This window comes from Catharus ustulatus, chromosome 25 (genome assembly GCF_009819885.2).
Source record: "Catharus ustulatus isolate bCatUst1 chromosome 25, bCatUst1.pri.v2, whole genome shotgun sequence".
Lineage (NCBI taxonomy): Eukaryota > Metazoa > Chordata > Aves > Passeriformes > Turdidae > Catharus > Catharus ustulatus.
Window position 1 is genome coordinate 5,353,874 of NC_046245.1, and position 27,510 is coordinate 5,381,383.

Here is a 27,510-nt window from a genome sequence, read left to right on the forward strand (position 1 = left end):
GCCTGTTCCAGGCTGGGGTCTCCTGTTATTCCTGTGCGGGGATGGGGGAACCCGTTATCCCTACAGCAGGTATGGGGCACTCGGTATCCCTATACTCGGTATACTCGGTTGGGGTTCTCTGTTATCCCCACACCGCACCCAGAACCCCAGTTATTCCCATAACAGGCTGGGGTCTGGTACAGTTATTTCTATACTGGGCTCTGAGCCCAGGGTATTGCCATACACGGCTGAGGTTCCAGGTTATTCCTGTACGGGGCTGGGGACCCTCGTTATGCCTACACCAGCTTAGCATCCCCCCATATCCTTCTACTGGCCTGGGGTTTCCTATTATCCCTCTATGGAGCTTGGACTCTCTGCCATTATTCCCATATCAGTTTGGGGTCCCAGGTGATCCCTTATACTGGAGTGGTGCTCTCAATATTATCCCAGTACTGGACTGGGGTTCCTGATTGTCCTTTTACTGATCTGGGGTCCCCTTTACCTGTCTGGTGCTCTTCATTAGCCCACTACTGATCTGAGGTCCACAGTTAACCCTATAGCAGAGATGGGGACCCGTTTATCCCTATAGGGACCCAGGATGCCCAGGGGCATGTGTGCCTCACCCAGGGCTGAGCGCACCCCCGCACCTCCACAGACACCAGGAGCCCCAGTCCAGAGCTGGTACCCAGGACTTTATGCACCCCATACAGACACGGACCCCTCGGGGTGACACAAAGAGCCCCCGACAACAAGCGGGACCCCCGGGGTTCCGTGTCCCCCTTCAGCATCCGAACCCCCGGCGGCTCCAAGCCCGGGGACAGCGACACCCGGTCCCCGGGCTGGCGGCCGGCGCGAGGTCCCGGGGGCCGGGCGGGATCCCCGGGCTGGGTCGGGTCCCGGGGGCTACTGCTTGTCGATGGCGCCTTGCTCGGCCGCGCTGTCGCGGGGCTCGGGCTGCCGCAGCCACGGCGTCTCCCGCAGCACGAACCAGCAGTTCCCGGCCCACAGCAGGAAGTTGAGGAACCCGAAGAGCTGGAGGAGAGGAAAGGGGAGAAAGGACAGAGAAGAAAGGAGATGGTCCCACCGGGCATCCCTGTGGGAGCGTAGCACCAGCACCCTACACACCCCGTGCATCCCATGAGCTTCAAGCACCTCATACATTCCCCACAGTCCATGTACCCTATACATTGTGTGTGCCCTATGCACCCCATACATTCCTTACAGTCCATGTACCCTATACATTGTGTGTGCCCTCTGAACCCCATACATTCCCTACAGCCCATGTACCCTATACATTGTGTGTGCCCTATGCACCCCATACACCCCATACATTCCCTACAGTCCATGTACTCTGTACGTTATGCGTGCCCTATGCACCCCATACACCCCATACATTCCCTACACCCCATGTACTCTGTATGTTGTGTGTGCCCTATGCACCCCATACACCCCATACATTCCTTACACCCCATGTACCCTATACATTGTGTGTGCCCTCTGAAACCCATACATTCCCTACAGCCCATGTACCCTATACATTGTGTGTGCCCTCTGCACCCCATACATTCCCTACAGCCCATGTACCCCGTACATTTTGTGTGCCCTATGCACCCCATACACCCCATACATTCCCTACAGCCCATGTACCCTGTATGTTGTGTGTGCCTTATGCACCCCATGAGCTCCAAGCACCCCATACATTCCCTATACCCTGTACAATCCCTGTACTCTGTATTATCATGTGTGTCCTGTGCCACCACACACCCCACACTCCCCATATGCCCCATGTGCCCCAAAACCTGTGGTGCCATGCAACCTGTGCACCCCATGGACCCTGTATATCCCATGTGCCTCATGCACCTCCTGTACACCACACAACCCAAATCATGCCAGATGCACCTCATGCACCCCATGAGCCCCATATGACTCATGCACCCCACATACCCTATGCCCCCACATACATCGTGCACCCCACACATCCCAATGCCAGGGACTGCGTCACCACCACCCACCCCATCCTGGGAGTCCCTGATGGCTGGGTGGTGCAGGGTGCATCCCACATCCTGTGGGACCAAGGCATGTGGCTGTGGAATGTTTTCAGCCACATTTCCATGAGTGTGCCTGTATTTTCATCATTCCCACTGCCCTCTCCTGGCTGAGCTCAGGAATCTGGCACATGTGTGCACACACAAGGGCATGGGTGTGTGAGTGTACAACTGTGCACTGTGTGCTCACACATCCACGTGTGCTGTCCTGTGAACATGTGTGTGCACTGCTGTTACTGTGCTCCCAATCAACTGGCATTTGGCCATGTGTGCCCATGTGTGTGCCTGTGTGTACCTGTGTGTGTGTGCCTGTGTGTGTGCCCGTGTGTGTGTCCGTGTGTGTGTGTGCCTGTGTGTGTGCCTGTGTGTGCCTGTGTGTGTGTGTGTGTGTGTGTGTGTGTGCCCGTGTGTGTGTGTGCGCCCGTGTGTGCCCGTGTGTGTGCCTGTGTGTATGTATGTGCCCGTGTGTGTGCCTGTGTGTGTGCCCGTGTGTGTGTGTGTGTGCCCGTGTGTGTGTGCCTGTGTGCCCGTGTGTGTGTGCCTGTGTGTGTGTGCCCGTGTGTGTGTGTGTGTGTGTGCCCATGTGTGTGTGTGTGTGCCCGTGTGTGTGTGCCTGTGTGTGTGTGTGTGTGTGTGTGTGTGCCTGTGTGTGTGTGCCCGTGTGTGTGTGTGTGTGCCCGTGTGTGTGTGCCTGTGTGCCCGTGTGTGTGTGCCCGTGTGTGTGTGTGTGTGCCCGTGTGTGTGTGCCTGTGTGCCCGTGTGTGTGTGCCTGTGTGTGTGTGCCTGTGTGTGTGTGCCTGTGTGCCTGTGTGTGTGTCCATGTGTGTGTGCCTGTGTGTGTGCCCGTGTGTGTGTGTGTGCCCGTGTGTGTGTGCCTGTGTGCCCGTGTGTGTGTGCCTGTGTGTGTGTGCCCGTGTGTGTGTGTGTGTGCCCGTGTGTGTGTGCCTGTGTGCCCGTGTGTGTGTGCCTGTGTGTGTGTGCCCGTGTGTGTGTGTGTGTGCCCGTGTGTGTGTGCCTGTGTGCCCGTGTGTGTGTGCCTGTGTGTGTGCGCCCGTGTGTGTGTGTGTGTGCCCGTGTGTGTGTGCCTGTGTGCCCGTGTGTGTGTGCCTGTGTGCCCGTGTGTGTGTGCCTGTGTGTGTGTGCCTGTGTGCCTGTGTGTGTGTCCATGTGTGTGTGCCCGTGTGTGTGCCTGTGTGTGTGCCCGTGTGTGTGCCCGTGTGTGTGCCTGTGTGTGTGTGTGTCTGTGTGTGTGTGTGTGCCCGTGTGTGTGTGTGCCCGTGTGTGTGTGTGTGTGCCTCTGTGTGTGTGTGCCCGTGTGTGTGTGCCCGTGTGTGTGCCCATGTGTGTGCCTGTGTGTGTGCCCACGTGGCCCTCACCACTGAGATGTTGGCCAGCCCCATGGCCGGTGTGGTGCCGGCGCTGCAGACCACGTCTTTGTCCTGGCAGACCCCCATGCCGGCGATGAGGGTGGAGGGACGCGTGGCTGCCTTCACGTCGCTCAGCCCCTTGCCCCACGCCGCCGCTGCCACCAGCCAGAAGAAGGCAAAGCAGACGGTGACGCAGAAATCCTGCCAGGATGAGAGACCGGGATCAGCTGCCACCCTGGCATGGCACTGGAATCACGCGTCCCGAGGCATGAGCCTGTCTTACTGTGAAGGGGAGCTTCGTGTTTTCGGTGTACAGGGAATGGAAGCGGAGGTAGAGCACCAGAGCCGCCATGGAGTAGAGGAAGGAGAAGACCCCTAGGGTCACGAAAAACTCGGCGGGAGCGGAGAAATCACCAACGAGGTGCAGGATGCGGGCTTCTGATTCATCCCCACAAATCGGCATGGCATAGGAAGTCTGGTATAACCTGGGATAGAGGGAGAGGGGTGTCAGGGGCTGGGAATGCAGAGGATGGGAAGGGTAGGTGGTATAATCACACTGGGTTGGTCCCCTGGGAATGGAGATGATGACAGGGATGGCTAGAATAACCAGGCTGGGGTGGTCCCCTGGGATGGAGGGCACAGGTCCACTGACATAACCTGGATTCTTTTCCAGGGTCTAGTGCCCTGGCATGGGGCTGGTGGCAGAGGAAAGGGGCTAGAAATGTGAGTCTCATCTGGCTCAACAGCATCATTGCCTTCCCAGATAAAACAGGATTCTCGTGGTCTTTCCTGAGTACCGAGAATTCCCCTCCTTCCCCAGCCAGGTCTTCCGTGATTAACAAGAATCCCCCTGGATGCTGTCAGGAACTGAAGCCAGGGGATGTCCCATACTGTCAAGCTGTGGATGGTCCCCAGCTGAGCACGGCACTGCAGAGACCAGGCTGTAGTCCCTGCCAGCAGGCAGGGAGTTTAACCCCAACCCAGCACCCCCAGCTTGTCTGGGCTCAGCACCCCCTCACCTGAAGGGGTACCCGAACTGGATGCTGATGGCTGTCATCCTTTCGCTGTTACAGCTCACTGTAGCTCCTGTCTCGCCGCTGAAGGAGCCGCAGGAGCCGAAGGCGAAGATGGCAAAGAGCTGCAGGACAGGACAGTGGGTCTGGGGGGGTTGAGGCGCTGGGGGGACCCCTTTCATCCTTGGGGGGTGGGTTGTATTCCCTGGCACTGAGTAATGGGCAAGCTGTCACCCTCCAGCTGTTGGCCTCAGGTGCTGCTCTCCAATGCTGGGATTTGAGGATGAGGGTCATATTTGGGGGGTGGGACATCAAGGCCAAACCCATCCCGACCCCCTCTTAATTTTGGGCAGGGTACTGGGTGCCAGAGTGTGTTTCCAGACAGCTGGGAGCATCCCCATGGTAGATGCTCCAGAGTTGTGTCCTTGCCAGGTGCCAGCATTGCCCTCCCTTGCCGTTGGAGCCACACTGCCCTCGTCTCTTGGGTGAGGGTTCCGGGAAAACACCACTCTCAAAGTGTTTTCCCACAACTCCTCCTGGCTCAGCTCCCAGCTTCCTGAGTGAAATGGGGAATCTAAGCTGCCAGGCCTGACGCAGCAGGGATGGGCAGCCCCATGTGTGGCACTGGTGGATCCTCCAGGGATTTTCTCCTCGTTTTTGTTTCTTGGCTGTCTTTGCACGTGGAGTGTGATCCCATATGGCAGCCTCAATGGCAGGGGGAGCCCAGAGCCTCCAAGGGTGGGATTATGCAAACCAAAGAGCTGAGGAATTGGGGGGAAGCCCCTCAATCTGGCTCCTCCTGGTGGGAGATGCTCAGAGAGTGTTGAGTCCTCCCTGTACCTCAGTTTCCCCTGGGAGCCCCCCAGCCCTGGCAAGGCCGAGCTGCAGAAATGCCACCCTGAAATCCAATCTCACAGGGAGCCATTCATGGCATGGCCAGGACAGGACAGAGCTGCGGGCGCTTGGCTCCCCCCCGTCCCCAGGGTCCCCCTTCCCGGGGCTCACTGACCCTCAATCCCTCTCCCACCCACCCACCCTGTGCCCCCTGAGCCTGTGGGAATGGTGGGGACCTGACACCCCGATGTCACTGTCCCCTTTGGCACGGCTGGACAGAGCCACCTGCTCAAGGTCACCGGGGAGGGCCAGGAGGGGCTTGTGGCCTGAACTCAGGCGTCCATGTGGCCCTGCTCCCCCGGACCCCCAAAATGAGACCTCCACTCCGGCTGCTGATGGGGTGCAGGAAGCTCTGGAAGGGCAGGGGGCGTGCTGGGATTCCTTCCTTCTGGGGAGGCTTCAGGAAAGCAATGGAACACCCCAAATCTGGGGATACCAGGTCCTTGGGGAGCAGCACCCAGCAGTGCGGGGGAAGGGGCTGGGACAGGGCTCTGGGATCAGGCCCGGGATAGGGGGACACACCGGGGGTCACTCACCCATTCCAGCAACTTGATGAAGCCCAGGGGCTCCTGGAGACGGCCCCAGCGCAGCCCACGGAGGACACGGTCCTGCAGGAGAGAGTGGTGGGAGGCAGGGAGCACCGGGACAGCACCGGGACTTGCCCGGGGTCCACTCCGGGGAACCGAGGGGGCTGCACCGGGGGATCGGGGGGCTGCACCGTGAGCTACCCCGGCTTGCCACAACGGGATTGCTCCGGCTGGGGGATGAGGGGGCTGCAAAGGGGCCTGCTCCGGACTGGGGGTTATCTCGGTGGGGAGAGGTCTGCTCCGGGAAACCGGGGGAACTGCCCCCGAGAACCGGAGGGGCCGCACCGGGGGACCGGGAGGCTCCCCCGGGGAAACGGGGGGGCTACAACGGGATTGCCCCGGGCAGAGGGCTGCCCTGGGGGACCGGGGAATGGCATCGGCCACGGCAGCAGAACAGCGGAGGCTGCACCGGAGGTCGCACCGGGCGGCTGCAACAGGACACTGTGGGATTCTCCGGAGGTCGGCACTGGAACACGATGGACTCGTCCATCGGGGGATCGGCACCGGCACACCGAGCGGACACCGAGGGTCTCCTCGGGCAACAGTGCCGGGACTCCAAGGGGCTGCACCGGGAGCGTGCCGCGGTCACCGGAGGGGGGACGCACCGGAGCCCTACCTGGAGCCGGGACGCTTTATCACCGGCCGCGGGGGCGCCGGGCTCCGACATGGCCGGGCCGGGGGCGGTCGGTGCTGCCTCCGCCGCCCGCTGGGACGGCTCCGCTGGCGGAGCCGCCACCAGGCACCCCACGGCCCCCGGGGCAGACAGCACCGCCCCGCCCCCGGCAGCGCCCCTGGGCCGGCCCCGGGTCCCCCGGGACAGCCCCTCGCCCCGGTCCGCCCCTAGGCCCTCCGGCCAGCGCGGGATGCGCAGCGCCCCCCGGGGCGGGGGGGTGCCCTCCGATCCCCCGGTAGCGCCGGAGCGCTCTCAGTCGGGGGCTGTTAGTCGGGGGCGGCTAACGGGGCCGGCAAGGAGGGTGACGGCAGCGCACCGTGTACTCGGCGTTGGGGTGCCGGTATGGCCCCGGGGGTCCAGGGGCTTACACTCCCTCCCGGTATCTCCTCCCGGTATTCTCTTCCCCGCACCCCGTCCCGGAGCTCCTTCCCGACACCGCCTTCCGGTTCCCCCTTCTCGGTATCCCATCCCTGGTATCGCCTCTCCGACCCCCCTTCCCGGTACCCCTTTCCCGGTACCCCCTTCCCGAGTCCCCACTCCCGGGAACCCCTCCCGACACCGCGCCGTGCCCGCTCTCAGGCCCCGCCCCCTGCTGCTCTGGCCCCGCCCCACAATGAACACACCCATCATATCCAAGCCACGCCCACTCTGACCCCGCCCCACCGCCCAGACCACGCCCTCACCCCGTCGCCGGCTCCATGACCACGCCCCCATGATCCCGCACACTCCGCTCGCGTTGGCCCCGCCCAAATCCTTGCCCCCGCCCACCCCCCCTCCCGCCAATCCCCGCCCCTCTCCTCCGCGCTGATCCCGCCCTCCCCGCGCTCCCATTGGCCGGAGCGCAGGGCCGCTGTCCAATGGGCGGGCGGCGCGGGCGGAAGTGCTGCTCGGGGCCGGAAGCGGTGTTGCAGCCCCCGGTGAGGCCGCAGCGCTCCCGGTGCCCCTGGAACCCCTGAGTCCCCCCGGCACCTCCAGAGTCCCCGGGATCCCCCAGAACCACGCGGCCCCGCCGTCGCCATGTTCCTCACACGCTCCGAGTACGACCGGTGAGTGCCCGCGGCCGCGGCTGAGTCACGGGCCTGCGCCCGGCGCGCCCCGACCGGTCCAGGGCGCCCTGACCGGCGCCTCCCGCACTGGGATCGCACCGGGATCGCACCGGGAGCTGCCAGGAGCTCGCAGCGCTGCTAGGCCCTGCCACGGGACCGGGGGCTGCCAGGATGGGACGGAGCCGAGGGCGGGGGGAGCTCCTGGATGGTGTGTGGGGATGGGGTGAGATGGGTTGGGATGGGATGGCGTGTCCAGGGAAGGGAGCGTGTCCAGTGGGAAGCAACGGAGCTGCGGGAGGTTGGGTCTGGATCACCAGGGCCGGCTGAGGGAACTGGGAAAGGAGCTCAGCCCAGAGGAAAGGAGGCTCAAGAGGGGCCTTGTGGCTCTGCACAACTCCCTGACAGGAGGGGACAGCTGCGGGGGAGGGTCGGGCTCTGCTGCCCTCCAGGAGGAGAGGGAACAATCTCAAGTTGGGCCACAGATGTTTAGTTTGGATACTGGGAATTTTTTTCATGGAAAGGGCTATCCAGTCCTGGCTCTGGCTGCCTAAGGCTGTGGTGGAGTCTTCATTCCAGGAAGGGCTCAAAAAAACACGTGGATGTGGCTCTTGGGGACAGGGGTTAACGGTGGCCTTGGCAGTGCTGGGGGAAAGGTTGGACTCTGTGTTCTCAAAGGACTTTTTCAACCTCAAGGATTCCATGGTAAAACAATACTTCTGTGGCTCCTGGTGGGCCCTTTGGATTCCAAAGGCTTCCAGCACCCACAGCGTGCTGGGGCATCCCACCCTGACCTGCCGACTTTCCTTGTGTTCCTGTCCATGAACATCCCAAATCCAGACCCTGGGGATGTCCTGTGCTGAAGGGGACACGTCCCTGCTGCCCCACCTTCACCCCTGAGCAAGGACTTGCACTCCATTGCTTTCCTGCCCTTCTCACTCTGTCTGTGTTGTCCTTGCAGGGGTGTGAACACATTCTCTCCAGAGGGGAGGCTCTTCCAGGTGGAATATGCCATCGAGGCCATAAAGGTACTTTTTAAAAGTTTCCAAACTGTGACATCTGGGGCTCCTTCAAACCCCAGGTATGGATTGTTCAGGACTAATCCAGGCTGTGTCTGTCTCCTCCAGCCAAACATCCCACAGCTCTGCTATTTTATGGTTCTTTTTAAGAATCAAAACCCATCAACTTTCCCCATACTTCAGCAGAATGTTCCTTCCCCTGTCCTACCAAGTGATTTATCCCCAACCAAAATGCAACCCAAAGCTGTTTATCCCCAAATCAAACCTAAAACACTAGATTGGGTGGGTTTAAATGTGAAGGTTGTTACAGGCAAACCCACCTTTGCAGGGCCAAATGGCCTTTGAGGATTAAATATCCTTAATTGATAAATATTCCTGTTTATTATATTGATAGAATGTGGGTGTTGATTGGTAGTAAGTTTAAATCTGGAAGAAACAGGTCAAGTGATGAAGGGAAAAAGCTCTGAGGTGTTTGTATTGGGGAGAAGGGTCCTGGCCTCATGTTCCCTGTGTTGCCTTAGCTCCTTGGAGCACTAAAGGAGGAATAAAGGAACAATGTAACAGAAAAAGCAATAAAATTATCAAGGGCTTGGGAATTGAAACTCCCAGGAAGATGTTGGTGACCATGCTGGCTCCAGAAGTTAGAATAGCTCTCCTGCCGTAGCTGTGGCTGTAGGTGCAGCTTTGCAGGGAATCTTGGGGTTAAAATTAAACCCCATGTGTTGAAGTGGATGTTGGGAGTGAGCATTCCACTCTACAGCTGAGACAGTTCTGCCAGGAAATTCTGTGGTGTGGAAACGCTGCAAGTGCTGGGAGCAAAGTGGGATGAAGGTAATTGTTGGTGGGATTAAGGTGGGGTTTAGATAGCACCAGTGGGGGAGCTGGTGGGATTAAATAGGATTGAGGTAAAGGCTGGTGGGATCCAGACTGGGGGCTGATAAGCTGCAGTAAAGCATTGGTAAGATCATGGAGGGATGAAAGTGGGATCAATGCACAATGCTGCTGTGACCAAGGTAGGAACAAAGTGGGGGCTGTTGATCTCAAGGCAGGGATTTGTGGGATCAAGGTAGAATCCAGGTGAGAGTTGGTGTGAGTGAGTTGGGATCCAGGCAGGGCCTGATGGGATCAAGGTGGGATCACAGCAGGATCCAGACAAGGGCTGCCAGGAGCCCCTAAGATGTGGCCCTGGTGACACTGAGGTGTCCCACAGTCCTGGGGTGGAACTTGCTGCCTGGGACTCTGGGGAGAACCCCCCCCAAGCCAGAGCTGCAGCTCTGGGGATCTGTACTGATGTGGGAAATTCTCTCACCTTTCAAACTTTTTCCCCTCTGGCAGAGGAGAATTCTCAGGGCCTTTTACACTCACCAGACTCTACAAACTGCTTGAAAGATGAGGGATGTGCAGCAGCCCCACTGGGTTCTCATGGGAATCACATGGATTTCACCTTCCCCATTTCCTGCTTCAGGAAATAAGCTTTAAAATCCACCGTGCAAAGCCAGAGTGGGTTTGTGCATGGGTGACACAACTGAATCCAAATCAACACACCTGCCAGTGAGTCAGAATTAACACTGATGTTTGTGTGAGCTGGAGCCTGTGTTGGTGTTTTGCAGCTGGGCTCCACAGCCATTGGGATCCAGACCTCAGAGGGAGTTTGCCTGGCTGTGGAGAAGAGGATCACATCTCCCCTCATGGAGCCCAGCAGCATTGAGAAGATTGTGGAGATCGACTCCCACATTGGTAAGGAAGAGGGATTCAGCCCTGGGGGTCCCTCTGGGAGCACCTCTAAAACTGTGAATTATTTATGATAAGAGAATATGATATTGTATTTATATATTTATGATATGATTTGGGAAGTTGTGTTTGGGATGAGCCCTCCCTGCAGGCAGTTCTGCCTGGAGAAGGAATGCTCATCCCTCCCAGTGCACACCAGCTCCTGCTCACTGGTTTCCAGGCTCCAAGCAAGCAGAATGGAGCTCCAGGAAGCAGAAAGAGGCAGCTGCAGCACTGCCCCCTGCCTCAGTGACCTCCCTCATGAAAGCTCATCCCAAATTTAGCTCGGGCAGGGAATTATGGTGGGCTTGACTGGGCCAGTTTCTCCAGGATCACTGATGTCACCCTGGAGCTATCTGTGCCCTGAGTGGCCCAGAATGGGTTCATGACCAAATATGTCACCCTGAAAGGCAGGAAACCTCCAAAATTCCCATGTTGCTGCTCCATGGGTATGGGAAGAGCTCCAAGAGTCCAATTTCCTCCTCCCAGGAGCTTGTGATACAGCCCCCTCTTCCCAGAATGGAATCTGTGCTGGGGGCTTCTGCTGCAGCTGCTGGCTGTGGGGCAGCCAGGGCCCCTTCCCAGCAGGTTGTTCTGGAGCAAATCTGTTTCAATGCCACAGAATCCTTGAGGCTGGCAGTGCCCTCCAAGATTGAGTCCAACTATACCAAGGCCACTGCTAATCCATGTCCCACAGTGCCACATCCACAATTTTGAACCCTTCCAGGGATGGGGAGTCCACTGTTCACAAGGGCAGCCTGTGCCAGTGCCTGACCATGCTTTCCATGAAAAAACTTTACCTAATACCTGACCTGAACCTTCCCTGGCACAGCTTGAGGCTGTTTCCTCTTGTCCTGTCCCTGGGAGCAGAGTCTGACCCCCTCAGCTGCCCCCTCAGCTATCAGGGAGTTGTGCAGAGCCACAAGGTCTCCCCTGAGCCTCCTTTTCTCCAGGCTGAGCCCCTTTCCCAGCTCCCTCAGCCATTCCTGGTGCTCCAGACCCTTCCCCAGCTCCATTCCCTTCTCTGGACACACTCCAGCCCCTCATTGTCCTTCCTGTGAGAAGTCCAAAACTGAGCCTGTGATTCCAGGTGTGGCTTTGCCAGTGCCCAGCACAGTGGCACAAATCTGTTCCCCACCTTCCCACTCAGGGAACAGCTTCTCCCTGCAGCCCTTTGTGTTTTACATGGGCTTTGGGCAGTCTGGGGGAAAACATCCCAAATACTGGGTGGAATGACTCCTGTTTCCCCTTTCCCTTCCAGGGTGTGCCATGAGTGGCCTAATAGCTGATGCAAAGACTTTAATTGACAAGGCCAGAGTGGAGACTCAGGTAAGGTCTGACATCTCTGTTCTTAAATTAGCAGCACAAATCCCAAGAACTCCTTGAAAGTCCTGGGAAAGGGAAGATCATTCCATAAGAGAAGCTGCTGGGAAGCTGGAGGCTTGTTGGGAGCTCAGGGGATGTCTCACTGTTCTGGTACAATACTGGATGTTTTAGTTTTCTTTTTGTCCTCTTAAATTTCCTGGGTGCTTCAGGTGCTTTGAGGTCCCAGGTAAGAATGTGTGCTGCAGCAAAGTATTTTCCTGGGATGTTCTCCTGCAAATCAGCACTTTGCCACCCTTTGGAGAGCTGGATAACACATTATTTCCAAAACAGATATTGGGATAAAGCCCTTCAGCCTTGCATTTCCCAATTGGCATCCCAGAAGTTTTCTGTGGATTTTTGTACATCCTACTCTCCTGGTGTTTCCATGGGAGACCTGGCTGTGCCCTGAGTTCCATAGGGAAGTTATCCTTGTGTCCACACAGGTCTCACCCCACCTCAGCCATGCAGGGCAGTCATGTTTTGGGAACATGGGGATAATGGGAATCTTGATTTGGATTTTATTGCAGAATCACTGGTTCACCTACAACGAGACCATGACGGTGGAGAGTGTGACACAGGCTGTGTCTAACCTGGCCCTGCAGTTTGGGGAGGAAGATGCTGATCCAGGAGCCATGGTGGGACCTGGGGGGGATTGGGGGGTGCTGGGGAACTCCCCTTTCCTTGCCCTTGTCTGAGCCATCCCCTCTTTCTCCCGCAGTCCCGCCCGTTTGGTGTCGCTCTGCTCTTCGGAGGAGTGGATGAGAAGGGACCCCAGCTGTGAGTTCTGCTCTCTTAATCCAGGGAGAAGACCAAACCTCCACTGCAAAATTCCCAGGCTGCTTTAACCACTCGATTCTGGGATTTTCCTTAAGCCAAACCCTCCGGGTTTATCCCATTATGTCCCTGATATGTTTGTTAATCCTGTTAAACCCTTTCCAGAGCCCCATCTGCCTGTTTGGCATTGGAAAAAACATCTTATCTTCCCCAAAGCCTTGCTTTTTTTAAATTAAAAATGTGGTTTCCTGGGGAGGAGGGAAGTGTTAAAACTCTCCTTGTCTTGAGTGTATTCTTACCTTTCCCTAAAGGACCAGCAGAGCCACCAGTAACATAATCCATGTGACATTCTTTGGGGAGGTGTTGGAGCAGCTGTAACCTGAACTCATGGCTCCAAATGGCTCCACTGGAGGTGGGAAAGGCTTGGCAGAGCCAGACTAGTCAGGTCTGCCTTCCAGCAGGGAAAACTTGCTGAATTTATTAAAAAAAAAATTAGGATAAGATGGGAAATCCAAAAGAAAATGGTTCTCTGAGGAAAGAGGGCAGTGTCAGGGTGTGTAAGCTGCCAGCCTGGGAGCTCTTGGGGATGAATCCCAGCTCCAGCTGTACAGGGAGCTCTTGGGGGGCTGGTGAGAGAGTCCTTGGGGTACCCCAGGGTGAGATGGGGTGCAGGTAGTCACTCCCTGTCCCTGCAGGTTCCACATGGATCCCTCAGGAACGTTCGTGCAGTGCGATGCCAGAGCCATCGGCTCCGCCTCGGAGGGAGCCCAGAGCTCTCTGCAAGAGGTTTACCACAAGGTAAGGGCTGGATTTGGGATTGGGGCTCATATCTCATGGTTCTGGGGTACTTCACCACCTACTAGGATCCCCTAATTCCCTCCCCAGTGAGGATTTAGGACTGGGCTGGAGAGGAGGTGCCTGAGCTGCTCAGGGCAGGATCACTCCTCAGCAGTGGATGCTGTGAGTAGGTGCTCTGTGAGTAGGGCTGCTCCCAGCAGCTGCTCTCTGAGAGGCTGCTCTCTGCCTGGGAGATAATTAAGGCCATGTCAGGAAGTTCTCTATAAATAAAAACTGAGCTCTGAGTGCTGCTGTCAGCATTGGGCTCTGTGTGGATACAGCTGGAAGCATCCTGAGCTCACACCAGCACCTTCACCTCACCAGGGAAGGGAACAGCTTTTGTGCTGGAAGTTCTGGTCATGTTTGATATTAAACAGGAATTTTTTTTCCCTCATGAGGTGGGAATTGCCTGTTTTAGGTGGTGAGAAACCAAATCCTAATGAAAAGCACAAATAGTGATGGTGGCTGGGAAGACTCATTTGTTCACCAGAATTCTCCAAATTACCCAAATTCTGGACTCGCTGGATTGTCAACCCTTGTTCAAGTGCAAAGTTAGTGAAGCACAGCTGTTCTGCACATCCCTCTGGCTCTAGGGATGCATGGGATTTATCAGATTAAATGCAGCATAGAGGCTTCTGCCTAGAGGGAATGTGGCTTTTTGGGAGGAAATTGTTAAAGAGGAACAGCCCCTCCTGTCCCAATCCCATCAGATTTATGTGCCTGAATGAGCCATTTTTAAATCTCAGAAAGGCAGGGTTTCACTGTCCCTGTGGATATGCCTGCCCTGCCTGCTGCAGTCTCCCAGGGATGCTGCAGATCCCTTAAGCTGCTCCTCTGGCTGCCCTGGCTCAAGGGATTTGGGAGAGGGGAGGGAGAGGGGCCTGTCCTGAGCCTGCAGCATGTAATCCATGTTTGAGCCATTTGTTTTGCAGTCCATGACGCTAAAGGAAGCCATCAAATCTTCCCTGGTCATCCTGAAACAAGTCATGGAGGAGAAATTAAATGCCACCAACATCGAGGTGAGTCCTCCTGGAGTCAGGATTGCCCCTGGAGCAAGGAATGGAGCAGCTCAGGGCTTCCTGAGCCAACTGCTGCAGATGTTCCTGCCATTTTCATCATATCCTGTGGGGCATTTTGGAAAAGTTGAAGCTTTTCCCTTCCAGAGGTAGAGCCTGGTCTGTTTTCATGGCTAATCCATGATGAGCAGAAGGGACATATCACCCAACATATCACCCAGACTGCTTGTTCTTCCCCTGATCTAGCCATTCTTTTTTGCCTTGCTGCTTGTAATATTAGAAGGAATGAAAATTACCCAGCTCCTGGGCTGCTATATTAGTCCTGGGGCAGTGCCAAAAATTCCTTGGACAGTGGGAGCAACAAGGATCCTCCAGGAATGGCTGTGCCCCTGGAACCCTGGGGGCAGGCAGTGCCCACAGACCTGGGGATGCTGGGCCCCCCAGACCTTAGGCTCCCTTTTGGGTGGGAAGGGTATAAACCCTCTGGGCTGGGTGGGGTAACTGGGAGATGAGGAGTCAGGCTGCTGGATAGAGTTTGCTTCTATTTCTGGTGGGTTATGAGACACCAGACCTTTCCAAAGTGTGGCATTCCAGCTCCTGAGCTGCTCTCTCCTCCCATTCCTTCCCTCTGAGTGCTGGGAAACCTTTTCCCAAACAGCCTCTAGGTACTCACCCCATTTTTGTATTAAATGTTGCTGTGGGGGGACCATTCCTGGTGGGATTAACCAACTTCCTTTAGAAGGGAAGGCCAACAGCACATGAAAACTTGGACACTCTGTCCCAAAATCATGCCATGCAGCTGGGATCTCCTTCCCAGGTGCTCTTCCAGCCCTTAGCTATACATTTTTCCCTGGTACAGTGCAGGCAGAAGGAATGTGTACAGTATCCTGATGTCATGTCCCTGTTTAACAGGGCTTAACTGTGCTTGGCACGGCCCTGGGGTGGGGTGGAATCGTGCTGGGGGAAAGGACAGCAGGAATGTGCTGAGGATTAAAAGGTTTCTATTGACTCAAGTCACCCCTGACTGAAAATCTGCCACCTGAAGAGCTCTTTGCTTCCTAGAAGTGTGTGCCTCTCCCATTTCTTGGCTCCAGCCACGCTGCTGTGGCATTTTCCATCTAGGAACAAAGAGAAGAGGGAAAGTGTGGTTGTGGAAGAGTTAAATCCATTGATAGCAAAGGTCAGGAGCCTGAAAGGATTTCATCATTTTAGATTAATGACTTCCCTGTGAAGCCTGTCAGGGAGAGGTGGAGTGAAGCTTTGGTAGGGAGAGGGTGAGGGACAGATTTGTGGAGGTGTGGAAAAGCAAAGGCATTGGTGTCTCTGTTGGTTTGGGGTGTTCATAAAGACTTTTTTCAGTATTTAGAGCTGGTTTTGGTGCCTAAATCTGGGTCTTGTTGAGTTTGATTTGGCCCAGGGTCAATCCAGTCCCTGCACAGGTGGTTTGGGGCCCAGAGCAGCTGTGGCTGCCCCATCCCTGGCAGTGTCCAAGGCCAGGCTGGAGCAACCTGGAACAGCGGAAGGTGCCCCTGCCAATGGTGCTGGATGAGCTTTAAGGTCCCTTCCAACCCAAACCACTCCATGATTTGAGGGGCCTAAAGAGGCATCTCCAAGTGTCTCTGCCTTGTCTGAGAGTTCTGGGTGAAACCTGGGCTGGCAGGAGCTCTCAGGCTGAGTGTTGGGATGTTTCCACTTGGAAAAACACCTCGTGGTACCTCCCTGCCCTGGATCAGCTCCTTCCCCTTGTGCTGATGAAGGAGGGGGGTTTGTGAGAAATCACCTCAGAAGAGCTCTGGGATCTGCTGGGATGCTCCAGAACTTTCCTTCAGCTGAACTGGTTGCATCCATAGATTTTGATCCCTGGAGAGTCAAACCACATGCTCAATGCCTGTGTGTTCAGGAGCATCCCAGCCTTGTCCTGCCCCCATCCCAGCCTGTTATGGGATACCTCAGCTCATTCCAGGGCATCCCAACTCTCTCTGCAGCCTTGGCATTTCCACTGGCACAGCTGTCCCTGTTTTGGGCTCCCTTCTCTGAGCCAGGTGTGAATATTTGTGCTCACATTTCTCTCCCAGGCTTTTCATTCAAGTATCCCTCATCCTTGGTGCTGCCTCTGGAATGTTTTGGCTGGATGCCCTGACACTGTGTTGTCCTTGTTTTCCTTAGGGATCTCTGCCTCAGTTTCCCTGTGCCAACCCTGAGTCCCCTCAGCTCCCAGACAGGCCAGCATTTATCTCTGGGGTTCCTGGGGGAGAAGAATCCTTTGGAGAGGCAGGAATTCTCTCCTGGGAGGTTTTGAGGGCTTTTCCCCCATCAAGTGGGAGCAGTGCCTGCCTGTTCCCACTAAAATTCCCTGTGCTGCTCCTCTGAGGAGACTGAGTCAATTCAAAGCTATTTGTGCAGCAGGCAGCTATTTTAGGGAATCATGGAGTGTGTTCCAGGCTGGAATGATCCTGCTGGTCTGGCAGATCAGAAGAAGGAACAGCTGCTCCCTGCTTTCCTCAGCCACACTTAACCCCTTGTTCCTTCTCTTCCAGCTTGCCACGGTGGAGCCTGGGATGAAATTCCACATGTACACAAAAGAGGAGCTTGAGGAGGTCATCAAGGATATTTGAAAAAGAGGGAGAGACCCCCAAAAGCTCAAACCCCTGCCCTGACCAAAGGAACTGGTTCAGTTCACCCAGCTCCTGGGACTTCCCTCCCCACAGCACCTGTACCTGCTGCTCCTGCCAACTCCAGAGGTTTTTTACCTTTTCTGGACAGAACTGAGCTTTGCTGGAGGAGGGAATGAAATAAATCATTTTGTTACTCTCACTGGGCTCCTCAGCAGGGGGGAAAGGTGGGAAGGCAGGGATTTGGAGCTGAAACTGGGGGTGGATCAGGACAGCAGCTGTGCCAAGGGTGCTGCCAGGTCTGCTGCAGCAGTGAGTCTCCCTCTCGTGGTGCTGTCCATGGGGAAATCCAGGTGTCATTCCACACTTCTGTTTAAAAAAATGAGAGTTTTTAATCTGTTCAGTGCATTCCTCCCTCCTTCTCTAGTGTTTTTTATCTCTAAAAAAAATCCCTGGAGCTCTGTCTCGTTCCCTGCAAAGAAATCTACAATCAGCCTTGGGGTTTGTGTTTCCTTCTGGTGGGGCTTGAAAAACTGAGAGATCAGAGCTCACCAAGGAGAAACAGGGGTAATGGGCTGGGGCAGCCCCTCACTAAAATCCTACAGGCACCACTGAGTTTTCACAGTTAACCCTATTTTTCACCTGAAAATTCCTGCTTATCCCACTTTAAATTTTTGTTCTCCAGCAAAAATCTCTATGTCCTCAAAACAGTGTCTGGGAATCAAAGATGGGTCTAATAAGGGAATAAATTAGGATTAAAAGAGTATTTTCCTGTAGAAGCATGGTTGTGGGAAATCCAGCTCTGCCTCAATCTTGGAGGCTGGCTCTGGGCTGCCCTCAGAAGGGCAGAGGCCTGGAAATCAAATACCAGGATAAGTTGCAATTTTAAATGACAATTTCAGGATAAATTACGCTATCACCCCAAAGCAAGCAGCACTGTCTGGTGTGGAACAGCTGGATAAGCTGGGACAGGGCTGATCCTGGGAAATAGGGACATTTTCCCCAATATAATGCAGGAATTGAAGAAGTGTGTTTAATCAGTTGGCAAAGCCAAATCTCCCCCCACCTCCAGCCTCTGCCTTTTCTAGAAGGAAGAATGCCTGTCCTGTTGGTTTTCCTTCTTTTGCCATTGTCAGATGGATTCAGGAAGGGGAAGCAAAGTCTGGAAAATCAGTCCTTGGATAACCTCAGTTTCAGCATAGCCCAGATGAAATTCTTTAAACTCCTGAAATTCCTGTGTCTCCTCTGCCAGAGCCGTTTAAAGGGAGCAAAGTGGATCAGCAGGCACTGCCTCAGGCCCTGGCAGGAGCTGGATCCAACACCTGTCCCTGCAGGTGGAATCGAATTGCCTGTTAATGGACTTTTCTCCTTTGGGAAGACATTCCTTGGAGCCTGGATGTGGGGAGTCAGCCTGGCTGTGGCTCAGGCTGTGCCACTCCTCATCCCACAACCCATTTGGGGCGGTTCTGGAATGGGACCCAGCCCATTCTGAACGGCAGGGTGGGAATGAGCACTGGGACACTGCCAGGACCTCCCACGGCTGCCCTTTATCCCAGATCATCATCCCAATCCATCATCCCAGAGCTTCTTTATCCCAGTCCATCATCCCAGGGCTCCTTTATCCTGGTCCATCATCCCAGAGCTCCTTTATCCCAGACAATCATCCCAGGGCTCCTTTATCCCGGTCCATCATCCCAGAGCTCCTTTATCCCACTCCATCATCCCAGAGCTCCTTTATCCCAGTCCATCATCCCAGGGCTCTCCCGGCGGTCGCTCCAGGCTGGACCGCTCCGCGTGGCTCTGTTGGTGTCCCAGGAACACAAACCCCGCTGCTTCCCACGGTGGCACTTTTGCAGAACCGGCCCCTTGTGCCCTGTCCAGTCGCGGGGCCAGTGTGGGGAGGCCACAGCGCTGTCCCCTCCCCCGCCGGGCACTGTCCCCTCCCCCGCCAGGCGGGCACTGTCCCCCGGGACCCCCCGGTGCCGCCCGCGCTTTGTGAACGGGCCGGGCGGGCCCCGCGCCCCCGCCTCTCTATGGCTTCGGCCAATCAAAAAATCGCTCCCGCGCTCCCCGCCAATCAGAGGCTGTCGCTGGGTAGATTAGAGACGGGGGCGGGTTCACACGCGTGATGCTGGAGCTGCCAGCCAGTCACAGGAGGAGGTGGGCGATGATTGACAGAGGATCCAACCAATCAGAACTGGCAAGGCTGTGCCTGTGGGTAGGAGGCGTGGCCGCGTTCTGAGCGACAGCTCCTCCAGCCAATCGCCACCGCCCTGACCGGGACGGCGGGACGCGCCCCCCGATAGGACGATGGACAGACGGACAGAAAGCGCGATCGATAGATCGATAGATCGATCACCGCCCCCTGGCTCCCCAGCGCACGGAGAGCAGATCCAGCGGACGGACAGAAAGACCTCCCTCCTTGCAACCCCCCCGGAACGGACAGACAGACATACTCCTCTCTGAATCCCCAGGGATAGACACACAGATAGACAGACATCCCCTCTGCATCCCTTGTAATGGACAGACGGACAGACATCCCGTCTGCATCCCCCGGGATCGACAGACAGACATCCTTCTACATTCCCCGGGACGGACAGACAGACAGACATCTCCTCTGCATCCCCCAGGACAGACGGACAGATGGACTTCTCTGAGCTGCTCTGGCACCGCTCTCCTAAAAGCATCAATAAACAAAGGCGAATCAGAGGCAGCGTTGTCCCCCAAGCAGGTGTGGAAAGCCCGGGCACTTCTGGTTCACTTGGAGCCACTGAACATCCTGAGCTGGGAGGATCTACGAGGATCCCCGAGTCCAGCTGCTCCAGTCTGGGGGGACTCATGGGGGTGACCAGGTTGGGTTTGGGGGCTTTATGAGCCCCCCGCCACAGAACAGTGAAAGCTTCAGACAAGCCCTGCCCTAATCTCAAATTTTGGCAACAGTTAAGTTGATCCGCAAGTTCTAACGATGGCAAATCAGATTTATAAAAATCAATAGTTTATTAAATAGACAAAGATAACAGATGAAAGATCTTAATCAGAATTACTGCACAGGATAAAACTAAAGAACTACAGGTAGATCACAGCGTAACAAACAGTGCACTGTAGCAAGGTACCTGTATTAAAGCTGGCACTAGGAATAGCATTGATTAAAGGGGATGTAACTTGCCACTAAAACAACGATAATGTGCACAGATCCCTTCACTTAACCCCTGAGCAGTAACCATGGAGTGATGTCCTCACTCATTGCACACATTTTCAGGAAAATGTGCAGAACATTTCTGCCTTGTGGAAGTCTGGTGTGGCTTTTAAAGTGAGTGTCTGTCAGTCCTAAACCCAGCTTATCTTGTCAGATCTCGCTAGAACAGTGAGAGGTTCACTGGCAGCTGGGAGATGCCAGCCCAGTGTTGATCCCTGCTGAGCTCTAGGCTCAGGTCATGCAATTCCAATTTTGCAGAGACCAAAGTGCCCACACTGTGCACAAAGATGTGCCAGAACAGAAGCAGGTGCTGGGTGTGTCTTTCTCGTAGCAGCATTTCAACAACGCACAACTCACACGGGGCAATGCACCTTCCTCCTCAGCCACACGTGCTCTCACATTTCCTCTCTCACTGAGCCCAGGAGCTGTAGCCATAAGAATGGACTAAGAACAAAATCCCAGAGCTGGCCTGCACACCCTTGCAGCTCAGAAACCACACCAAACACCTTCCTGCTCTGTAGTTTTCAGCAATCACTTCACATCCAATCTCACACAATCTGAAGATAAAAGTTTCCAGTGGCAGCTTGCAGAGGAAAATGTGCCAGCACAGAAAACCTTCTCTGACTTTCCCCTTTACAATTGCTAACTGCACTCAGACCACACTCAAGTGGCATTCACTGCCTTCTCCAAGTCTGGAAACTGCACACACCTGATGGTCCTGGCATTTTTCTGTGTGAAGGTGTATCAAGGGTTTTGGTCGCTGCAAGGCTGGGAGGTGCCTGGTGATGCTCATAAACTGAGGAGTGTGCAATGGGAAAATAATTTACAGGTTATGGGAAAGTAATTTACAGGTTGCAAAGGAAAGAAGATTGCTACCTGATTGTGGTGCAAATACAAGTTTCTACGTGTAAGGGGCAAGGTCTGAGCGAGCTTCTTATCCTGGCACAGTTATCTGTGTGAGAGGCAGCTTTTTTACACTACAAAAGGGAACTTTCTTAGACCACAAAAGGGACAGAATGTGATGGTTCTTAGAGCTGAGAAGGAAAGTACCAGGCACTGCTGTGTTTTGGCTGAAGCAGTGTGCTGCAGGCCTCAATGGTGGCCCAGTGTACTGTGTGAGAAATACACGAATATTTTGGATCTGAGAGAGTGAAAGGGTGTGATGGTTGAGAATGAACCTGCAGATCACTGTGGCTGAGTGTGCAGGGCTGCAAGAGGAGCATGGCTACCTCTCAACTGCCTTCTGAATCCACATTATCAATGGCAACAGGGCAGTCAGTGAAAGTTACCTGTGCTGGCACATTGTCTTGGTTTGATAGACAAGTGTTTACTAAGAAAGGCAGGAGTCTCTCTTGAAATGGAAAATGTAAACCCTCTCCCTCCAAATTATTATCATTTTGAAATTAAGGGGCTCTCAGGCAAAGATATGCAAACAGGAATAACAGTTCTTTACTAGGAAAATTAAAATAGAAATACGGTATTACAAAAAAACCCCCAAAAAACACCAAACCCAAAACATTGACAGTCAGAACACAACCTGACACCCCATCAGGCAGGGTGTTGGTAGCAGTGCCATTCCATGGTGGCTGCATCCTCCTGCAGTGACAGATGTGGCTCAGTTGGAGCAGTGCTCCTGTACAAGGTGCAGTTTTCCTCTGAAGGTCCAGTGATGATGTAGAAGGGTTTGGTTTTCCTCTGGAATCCAGTGGAAAAGGCTGCTCTGATGTTCCAAATCTCAGATTTTATCTGGGTAGGAAATGCTTGGCTCCTCCCCCTGGGTGGGGCATCTCCCAATGGGATGATGGAATTTTATCAGTCATGCACTGGGACTCAATGGCCATTAACAGAAGATATCTCCCTGGAGGGAGGATGGGTTGTGGAAAAGATGAAGAGCACTGCCCTACCTGGTTTTAACAGCTGGTGATAGAATTGATACTTTAGGTCACATCCTGTATTATAACTCAAGGCACACATTTTCCTGTACAAGCCCTACATAGAAACAATTCTGTTTAGCTTTAGACTTTGAGATTCAGATTTTGGTGTAGCAGACAGAGGAAGTACAGAGTGCACAGGGGAGTTTGATATGGTTTGTATGTGGCAGGGGAAGGTGCTGCCCAGCACTGCCTTTTTCTTCTAGAGCCTTTTTTATGGGAGCAGCTGCTGGAGGTCTGAAAGAGACCTGTGAGAGTGGAAAAATGTGATGGTACTTAAACGTGAGAAGGAAGATGCAAGGCCAAAGTGTTTTCTGGGTGGTTTAAGGGCTGCTAGGAGGAGGGAATCATCCAGGAACTCCCTCTGTCCTGACACTTCACTTCTCTGTGAGATACAGCTGCTTGAACTCTGCGACATCGTGTGTGAAAGTGATTACCCTGGGAATAGCAGTTTCCACAGGGAAGAGGGAAGGTCACAGAATCCCTTCTGTCCTGGCACATCTCAGTCTGAACTGCAGCTGGAAATGCTTTGGTTTAGTGACAGACTCTGTGAACTGAGAAAAAGTGATGCTTTATTGAGATGAGAGAGTGTGAATGACAAAGAGAGTGTGCTTGGCTTAGTTTATAGGCTGCAAGGGGAAGGTGAAGACCAGTACTGTCTGTTTGTTCTTGGACTTTTTGTATGGTAGCACCTGCTGGATGTTTTGGAGGTGTTTATTATTTATGAGAATGAAAGCAGGATGGTGCACAGATCTTTAGGGAAAGTGCACATCTCCAGCGAGCATGAGGCAGTTCAAGGGATGTGAGTTACATATTGAGCCAACCACGAGACTTCTCAGCTGACACTGAACAAGATTTTTGCTGGACAATTGCAATTTTGTCCCTGGGCTCTGAATTCAACAGTACAAATAGCTGAGAAAGATGGTGCATGGACTGATAATGTTTTGTGTGGTTGAAAAGCTGCAAGGAGAACAAGGGGTAATCCAGCAACTGTTTCTTTCCTGGCACAGGAATTTGTATTGTCCCTTGATTGTGGTGAGAATTAGGGGTTTCAAAAGGAAGCTGAAGTTTCTTCTAAGATGCATGTTGAATCCTCTCCTTCCAGTCTCACAGAGACCTTCAAGATCCACTGCTTTAAAAAAAAGTTCCTAGAACAAAGGACACAGTGCTGGGCATCACTTTTGCTCTGCAGTCTTAAACTGCCTGACTCACATTGGTGTTATGCTTTTCATTTCAGCTGTGGGTTTTATGTTCACTTTGAAGGATATCAACAACACCATGGAGCTTTCTTTTCAAACTAAATGTACTATCATGTTCTTCCACTATGGCAGAGCCCAACTTCAAAACTTATCCCATCCAGCAATTCTCACACCGAAAGTCCTAGAAAACAAAAAGTAAATGTTGGCCTTCACTTTCCCCTTGCACCTTACAAACTGTGGCACACACAGGTCTGTGTGCTCAGCTCTGTGTACCCTCTGAACCCTCAGCCTCACAGAATCAGCTACAAACCTAAGAACATCCAGCTGCTGGCCCCACAGAAAAGCTTCTAGAAGAAAGAGGCTGTGGTGGAATTCACTTTTCTTTTGCAGCTGATAAACTGCATAGCCAACAACAATTCCTCTTCCTTCCCTGCTGCATGCAGGAGCACCTTCTGTCAGTGTCCAAGAGCCAGGATCCACACGGGAGCTCTTCCCTGCACTGTTCCCTCATGAGTGGGGCCGGGCTAGGAAAGCGCTTGGCTTTTCCTCGGCACTGTCAGCGCTCAGCAAAACAACCACACGATGCCGCTGCCAACTCACAGAAGAAGGAAACGCTCCCAACCAGCCCCAAGAGGAGAGCCAAGTCTCAAGATGTCCCTGCTCTCAAATCTACAGTGCCAGCACGAAAAGAGTTCATTGATCTTCCCCTTCCAAGTACAAACCCTTTCTTTGCACCGCATTCAAATGGTAGCACAAACTTATTTCTGCTTATGAATTTTTTCATTCTTGCAGAGTGGCAAACTTGAAAATGTTTGTCAAAAACCTAGCTCACAAAAGTGCCAGCTGAGAAAGCTCCTGCTGCCTGCAATTTCAGCTGCACCCATTGAACTGCACCACTCCCCCTGCTATCTGCACTTGCCTTCTCAGCTTTACCATCATAATCCTTCTGTCTCACAGGATCCAAAACTGAACAACATCCCTGACTGCTCAGGCACCCAAGGTAGATGGACAAAAAGCTCAGCAGTCTGGCTTTTGCATTCACACTGTAACAGTTCAACAGCTCTAGCCAATAGAACTGTATACTAGAAAAAACAATATCATCAAGACCACCCAATGTGCAGATCCAAAATTGTAGAACAGAACTATGAGCCCATCTCAAAAAAAAAAAAAGCAAGTCAAGTGTACTAGTTTGAAAGTAAACCAGTGGGAGATCAAATTCAGAAGTACAGTTTAAGTAAGAGCAAGGGAAGGACAAAGAGGGGTCAGTAAGGCAAGTTGTTTTGGAGAACCTTGACCTGTCTACCCCTTTTTTCCCTGGCCTTGCCTTGCCTGCCTCTCCTTAGGTTTGCTCATCTTTGCCTATCCCAACCTTGCATTTCCTTACTGAACCCTCAGTGTCCTTCCCTTGCTCTTCCTACCACTCCATTGGCTTTTTCACCCATCCCTCACCTTGACTTCCCTACCTCATTTCCTGGCCCTACCATGCCTTGCTTGCTCCTTCTTTGACCTGCCTTGGCTTGCCCACCCCAACCTTGCATTGCCTCACAGACACTCACATGTCCTTCCCTTGCCCCTCCTACCTCTCCTCTCCTTGCCTCGCCTCACTCACCCATCAGCCACCCAAACTTTCCTGCTCTTTTTATAATTTCCTTGATTTGCCCTGCAAGCCTCTCTGACTTGCCTTCCCTTGCCCCAACTTTGTCTTGCCTTGAAAACGCACTCCAGGCCTTGCCCTGCCCACCTTTCCCTTCCTTCCATTGCCTTACTCTGCATCCCCTGCCTTGACATGCCAACCCCTTCCTTCCCTGTCCTCGTCCTGCCTTTACTGCCCTGCCATTGACTTGTCTTGCCTAACCATCACTGCACTTGCCTTTCTCTCCTCTGCCTTGCCTATAATTTTGGGCCTTCTCTTGCCATTCCTACCAAACTTTGCTTTTCTTTACCATTTCTCTCTATCTCTCACCTTGTCCCTCCAATAGGAAGGAAAAAAAACCAAACAAAACCCACATGCAATAGTGCAAAAGAAAACCACTGTCAGAGTCAGAATACAAGCTGACACCCTGACAAAGGTGGTGGTGGCAGTACAGATGAAATGCTCTTGTTGAAGTAGTGATCCTGTAGAAAGGTCTGGTAGCTCTTGTCCTCTGGAAACCAGTGGGTAAGGGCTGCCTTGGTGTTCAAAATCTCAGATTTTATCTAGGTGGGAAATGTTGGGCTCCTCCCCTTGGGTGGGGCATCTCCCAATGGGATGGTGTAATTTTATCAGTCATGCAGTGGGACTCAATAGCCCATTAAGAGGAGATATCTCCCTGGAAGGAGGATGGGTCATGGAAAAGATACAGAACACTGTCCCACCTTGTTTTTAAGAGCTAGCCCATTAGCAGAGGATATCTCCCACAGAGATAAGGATCACTGCCCCACCTGGTTTCAGCAACTCATGAAGATAGTGATAGAATACAGTAATTTCATGACTATAAGATGCACCCTTTTGACTAAAATTTTGGTCCAAGCCCAGAAGTGCGCCTTATAGTCCGGTGCACCTTATATAACATACAAAGTTCGGAAATTTGCCAACCCGGAATTGCAAGCTGCGAGCCGAGCCGGGACCTGCGGGAGCTGCGGCCGCACGGGGGGAGCCGGGAACCCCTGGGAGCTGCGGCCGCTGGGAGGGGGAAACCGGAAACCGGCACGGCCACCGGGTGGGGGGGACGCTGGGATGCGGGGTGGCTGCTGGGAGGGGAGATGCTGAGCAGCCGCCAACTGGGGAGAACTTGGGAGAAGCTGCGTGGCCACTGGCCGGAGGGACGCGGTGCGGCCGCCGGCTGGGGGGACGCGGGGAGAAGCGGCGCGGCGGTTGCCAGCTGGGGAGAAGTGAAGAAGGAGGGAGCCACCGCCGCTGGCCCGGCGCAAGTTCTGCAGGGCAGGAGGGAGCTGCTGCCGCCGGCCTGGTGTGAGATGCATGGGGAGCAGGGGAGGGAGGGAGGGAGCTGCCGCTGCCGGCTCTGGACCGGAACTAACTGCGCGGGGACGGAGGGAGCCACCGGCTTCAGCCCAGCGCAAATTGCGCGGGGAGGGAGGGAGGGAGCTGCCGCCGCCGCCGACTCCGGACCGGCGCTAAGCGCGCGGGAATAGAGGAAGCCGCCGCCGCTGGCCCGGCACGAGCCGCGCGGGTAAGGAGGGAGGGAGCTGCTGGCCCGGCGTGAGCCGTGGCCACCCCGAGCGAACCCAGACTGCGGGCAGCCCCAAGGCAACCTGGACTATTGTGAACCGCGGCTGCTCTGAGCTGCGCCTCACCAGCCGGCACTGCGGGCAGGTGAGAGTGCCGAGGCCCCCGGCACAGGGAGGGCTCCTGGGGCTGTGTTTAAAGGCTACGCCAATCTGTGAAAAATGTTTGCAAATTGAGCACCTGCCAGTAAACCCTGTGATTGCGTGATTCCGTTACTATTTTTTTATTTTGTCGTGTGCAGCGCAGCTCCTCGCCGCAAAAAAAAAGGTGCACCTTATAGTCCAGTGTGCCTTATATAATGTACAAAGTTGCAAAATTTGCTGGCTCTCGGAGGTGTACCTTACACTCCAGTGCGCCTTATGGTTGTGAAATTACTGTACATACTTTTGGGCACACCTTTACATTATAACCTTGGACAGTGCCTTTCCTTGGGAAGCAAAGGACAGAGTGCCAGGGCTGCTGGAACAGGTGTCCAGGTGCCATGGGGAGGTGAACTCCAGCAGGACTTTCCTGATGAGGCACCTTATGTGTAGGAGCAACTGTTGAGTGTATTCGATACTGGAGATGGTTCCTGAAAGACAATGGCAATGCTTTTCCATAGCCCGAGGGTTTCAGGTGCAGATAAGAAGCTGCCTAGTGGAGGTCAAGGGCAGTGGGAACTTTCTGTCCTGACATATTTGGTGTGGAAGCACTCCCTGCATCTGTAAGTTATGGAGTTGGTATCCGTCTTTTGAAGGTGATCTCCTGAAAGAGTCAATTTGGCATGTCGTTTCCATTTCTCATAGGTGGTCTCCTGAAATTCTGGCACTATATTTATTCTGCACAAGAAAAGCAGCTATACTCAGTCCTGGTGTGCAACTGAGGCAGGTAATGCCCAGAAACAGAGTTCTGGCATCTCTGAATGGGATCAATTAATGGATTTTCTATTTTGGAGGAGTGAAGCCTATTTCTTTTGAGATGTGCT

The 27,510-nt window shown here is 54.1% G+C and overlaps 2 protein-coding genes and 1 long non-coding RNA gene across 3 annotated transcripts; 2 read left to right on the forward strand and 1 right to left on the reverse strand.

The window, feature by feature from the left end:
- Positions 1-650: 650 nt before the first annotated feature.
- Positions 651-6,568, reverse strand: SYPL2 (synaptophysin like 2). The gene is made up of 6 exons (XM_033080389.1): positions 6,502-6,568; positions 5,835-5,906; positions 4,411-4,529; positions 3,675-3,876; positions 3,401-3,592; positions 651-1,011 (listed from the first exon to the last, which is right to left on the reverse strand). Exons 1-6 carry the CDS (start codon positions 6,550-6,552, stop codon positions 883-885), a joined length of 765 nt encoding a protein of 254 aa, XP_032936280.1. The 5' UTR covers positions 6,553-6,568; the 3' UTR covers positions 651-882.
- On the forward strand, positions 3,796-4,398 carry LOC117007329. The gene is made up of 3 exons (XR_004420115.1): positions 3,796-3,869; positions 4,065-4,114; positions 4,212-4,398. It is a non-coding gene; the product is annotated as an uncharacterized LOC117007329 (long non-coding RNA).
- An 854-nt stretch (positions 6,569-7,422) lies between the features above and the next one.
- On the forward strand, positions 7,423-17,196 carry PSMA5 (proteasome 20S subunit alpha 5). Its single transcript, XM_033080391.2, has 9 exons — positions 7,423-7,604; positions 8,563-8,629; positions 10,231-10,357; positions 11,652-11,719; positions 12,283-12,390; positions 12,474-12,532; positions 13,225-13,327; positions 14,299-14,385; positions 16,920-17,196. The coding sequence occupies exons 1-9, from the start codon at positions 7,576-7,578 to the stop codon at positions 16,995-16,997; spliced, it is 726 nt and encodes a 241-aa protein (XP_032936282.1). The 5' UTR covers positions 7,423-7,575; the 3' UTR covers positions 16,998-17,196.
- Positions 17,197-27,510: the final 10,314 nt, after the last annotated feature.

Bases quoted from the DNA above. Each gene is read 5' to 3' on its own strand.
- SYPL2 (XM_033080389.1), bottom strand. From the start codon at position 6,552: ATGTCGGAGCCCGGCGCCCCCGCGGCCGGTGATAAAGCGTCCCGGCTC. The intron at 5,907-6,501 runs GTAGGGCTCCGG...TCTCTCCTGCAG, and splicing joins ATAAAGCGTCCCGGCTCCAG to GACCGTGTCCTCCGTGGGCT. The intron at 4,530-5,834 runs GTGAGTGACCCC...CCTGTCCTGCAG, and splicing joins TCATCAAGTTGCTGGAATGG to CTCTTTGCCATCTTCGCCTT.
- PSMA5 (XM_033080391.2), top strand. From the start codon at position 7,576: ATGTTCCTCACACGCTCCGAGTACGACCG. The intron at 11,720-12,282 runs GTAAGGTCTGAC...ATTTTATTGCAG, and splicing joins AGGCCAGAGTGGAGACTCAG to AATCACTGGTTCACCTACAA. The intron at 12,391-12,473 runs GTGGGACCTGGG...TTTCTCCCGCAG, and splicing joins ATGCTGATCCAGGAGCCATG to TCCCGCCCGTTTGGTGTCGC.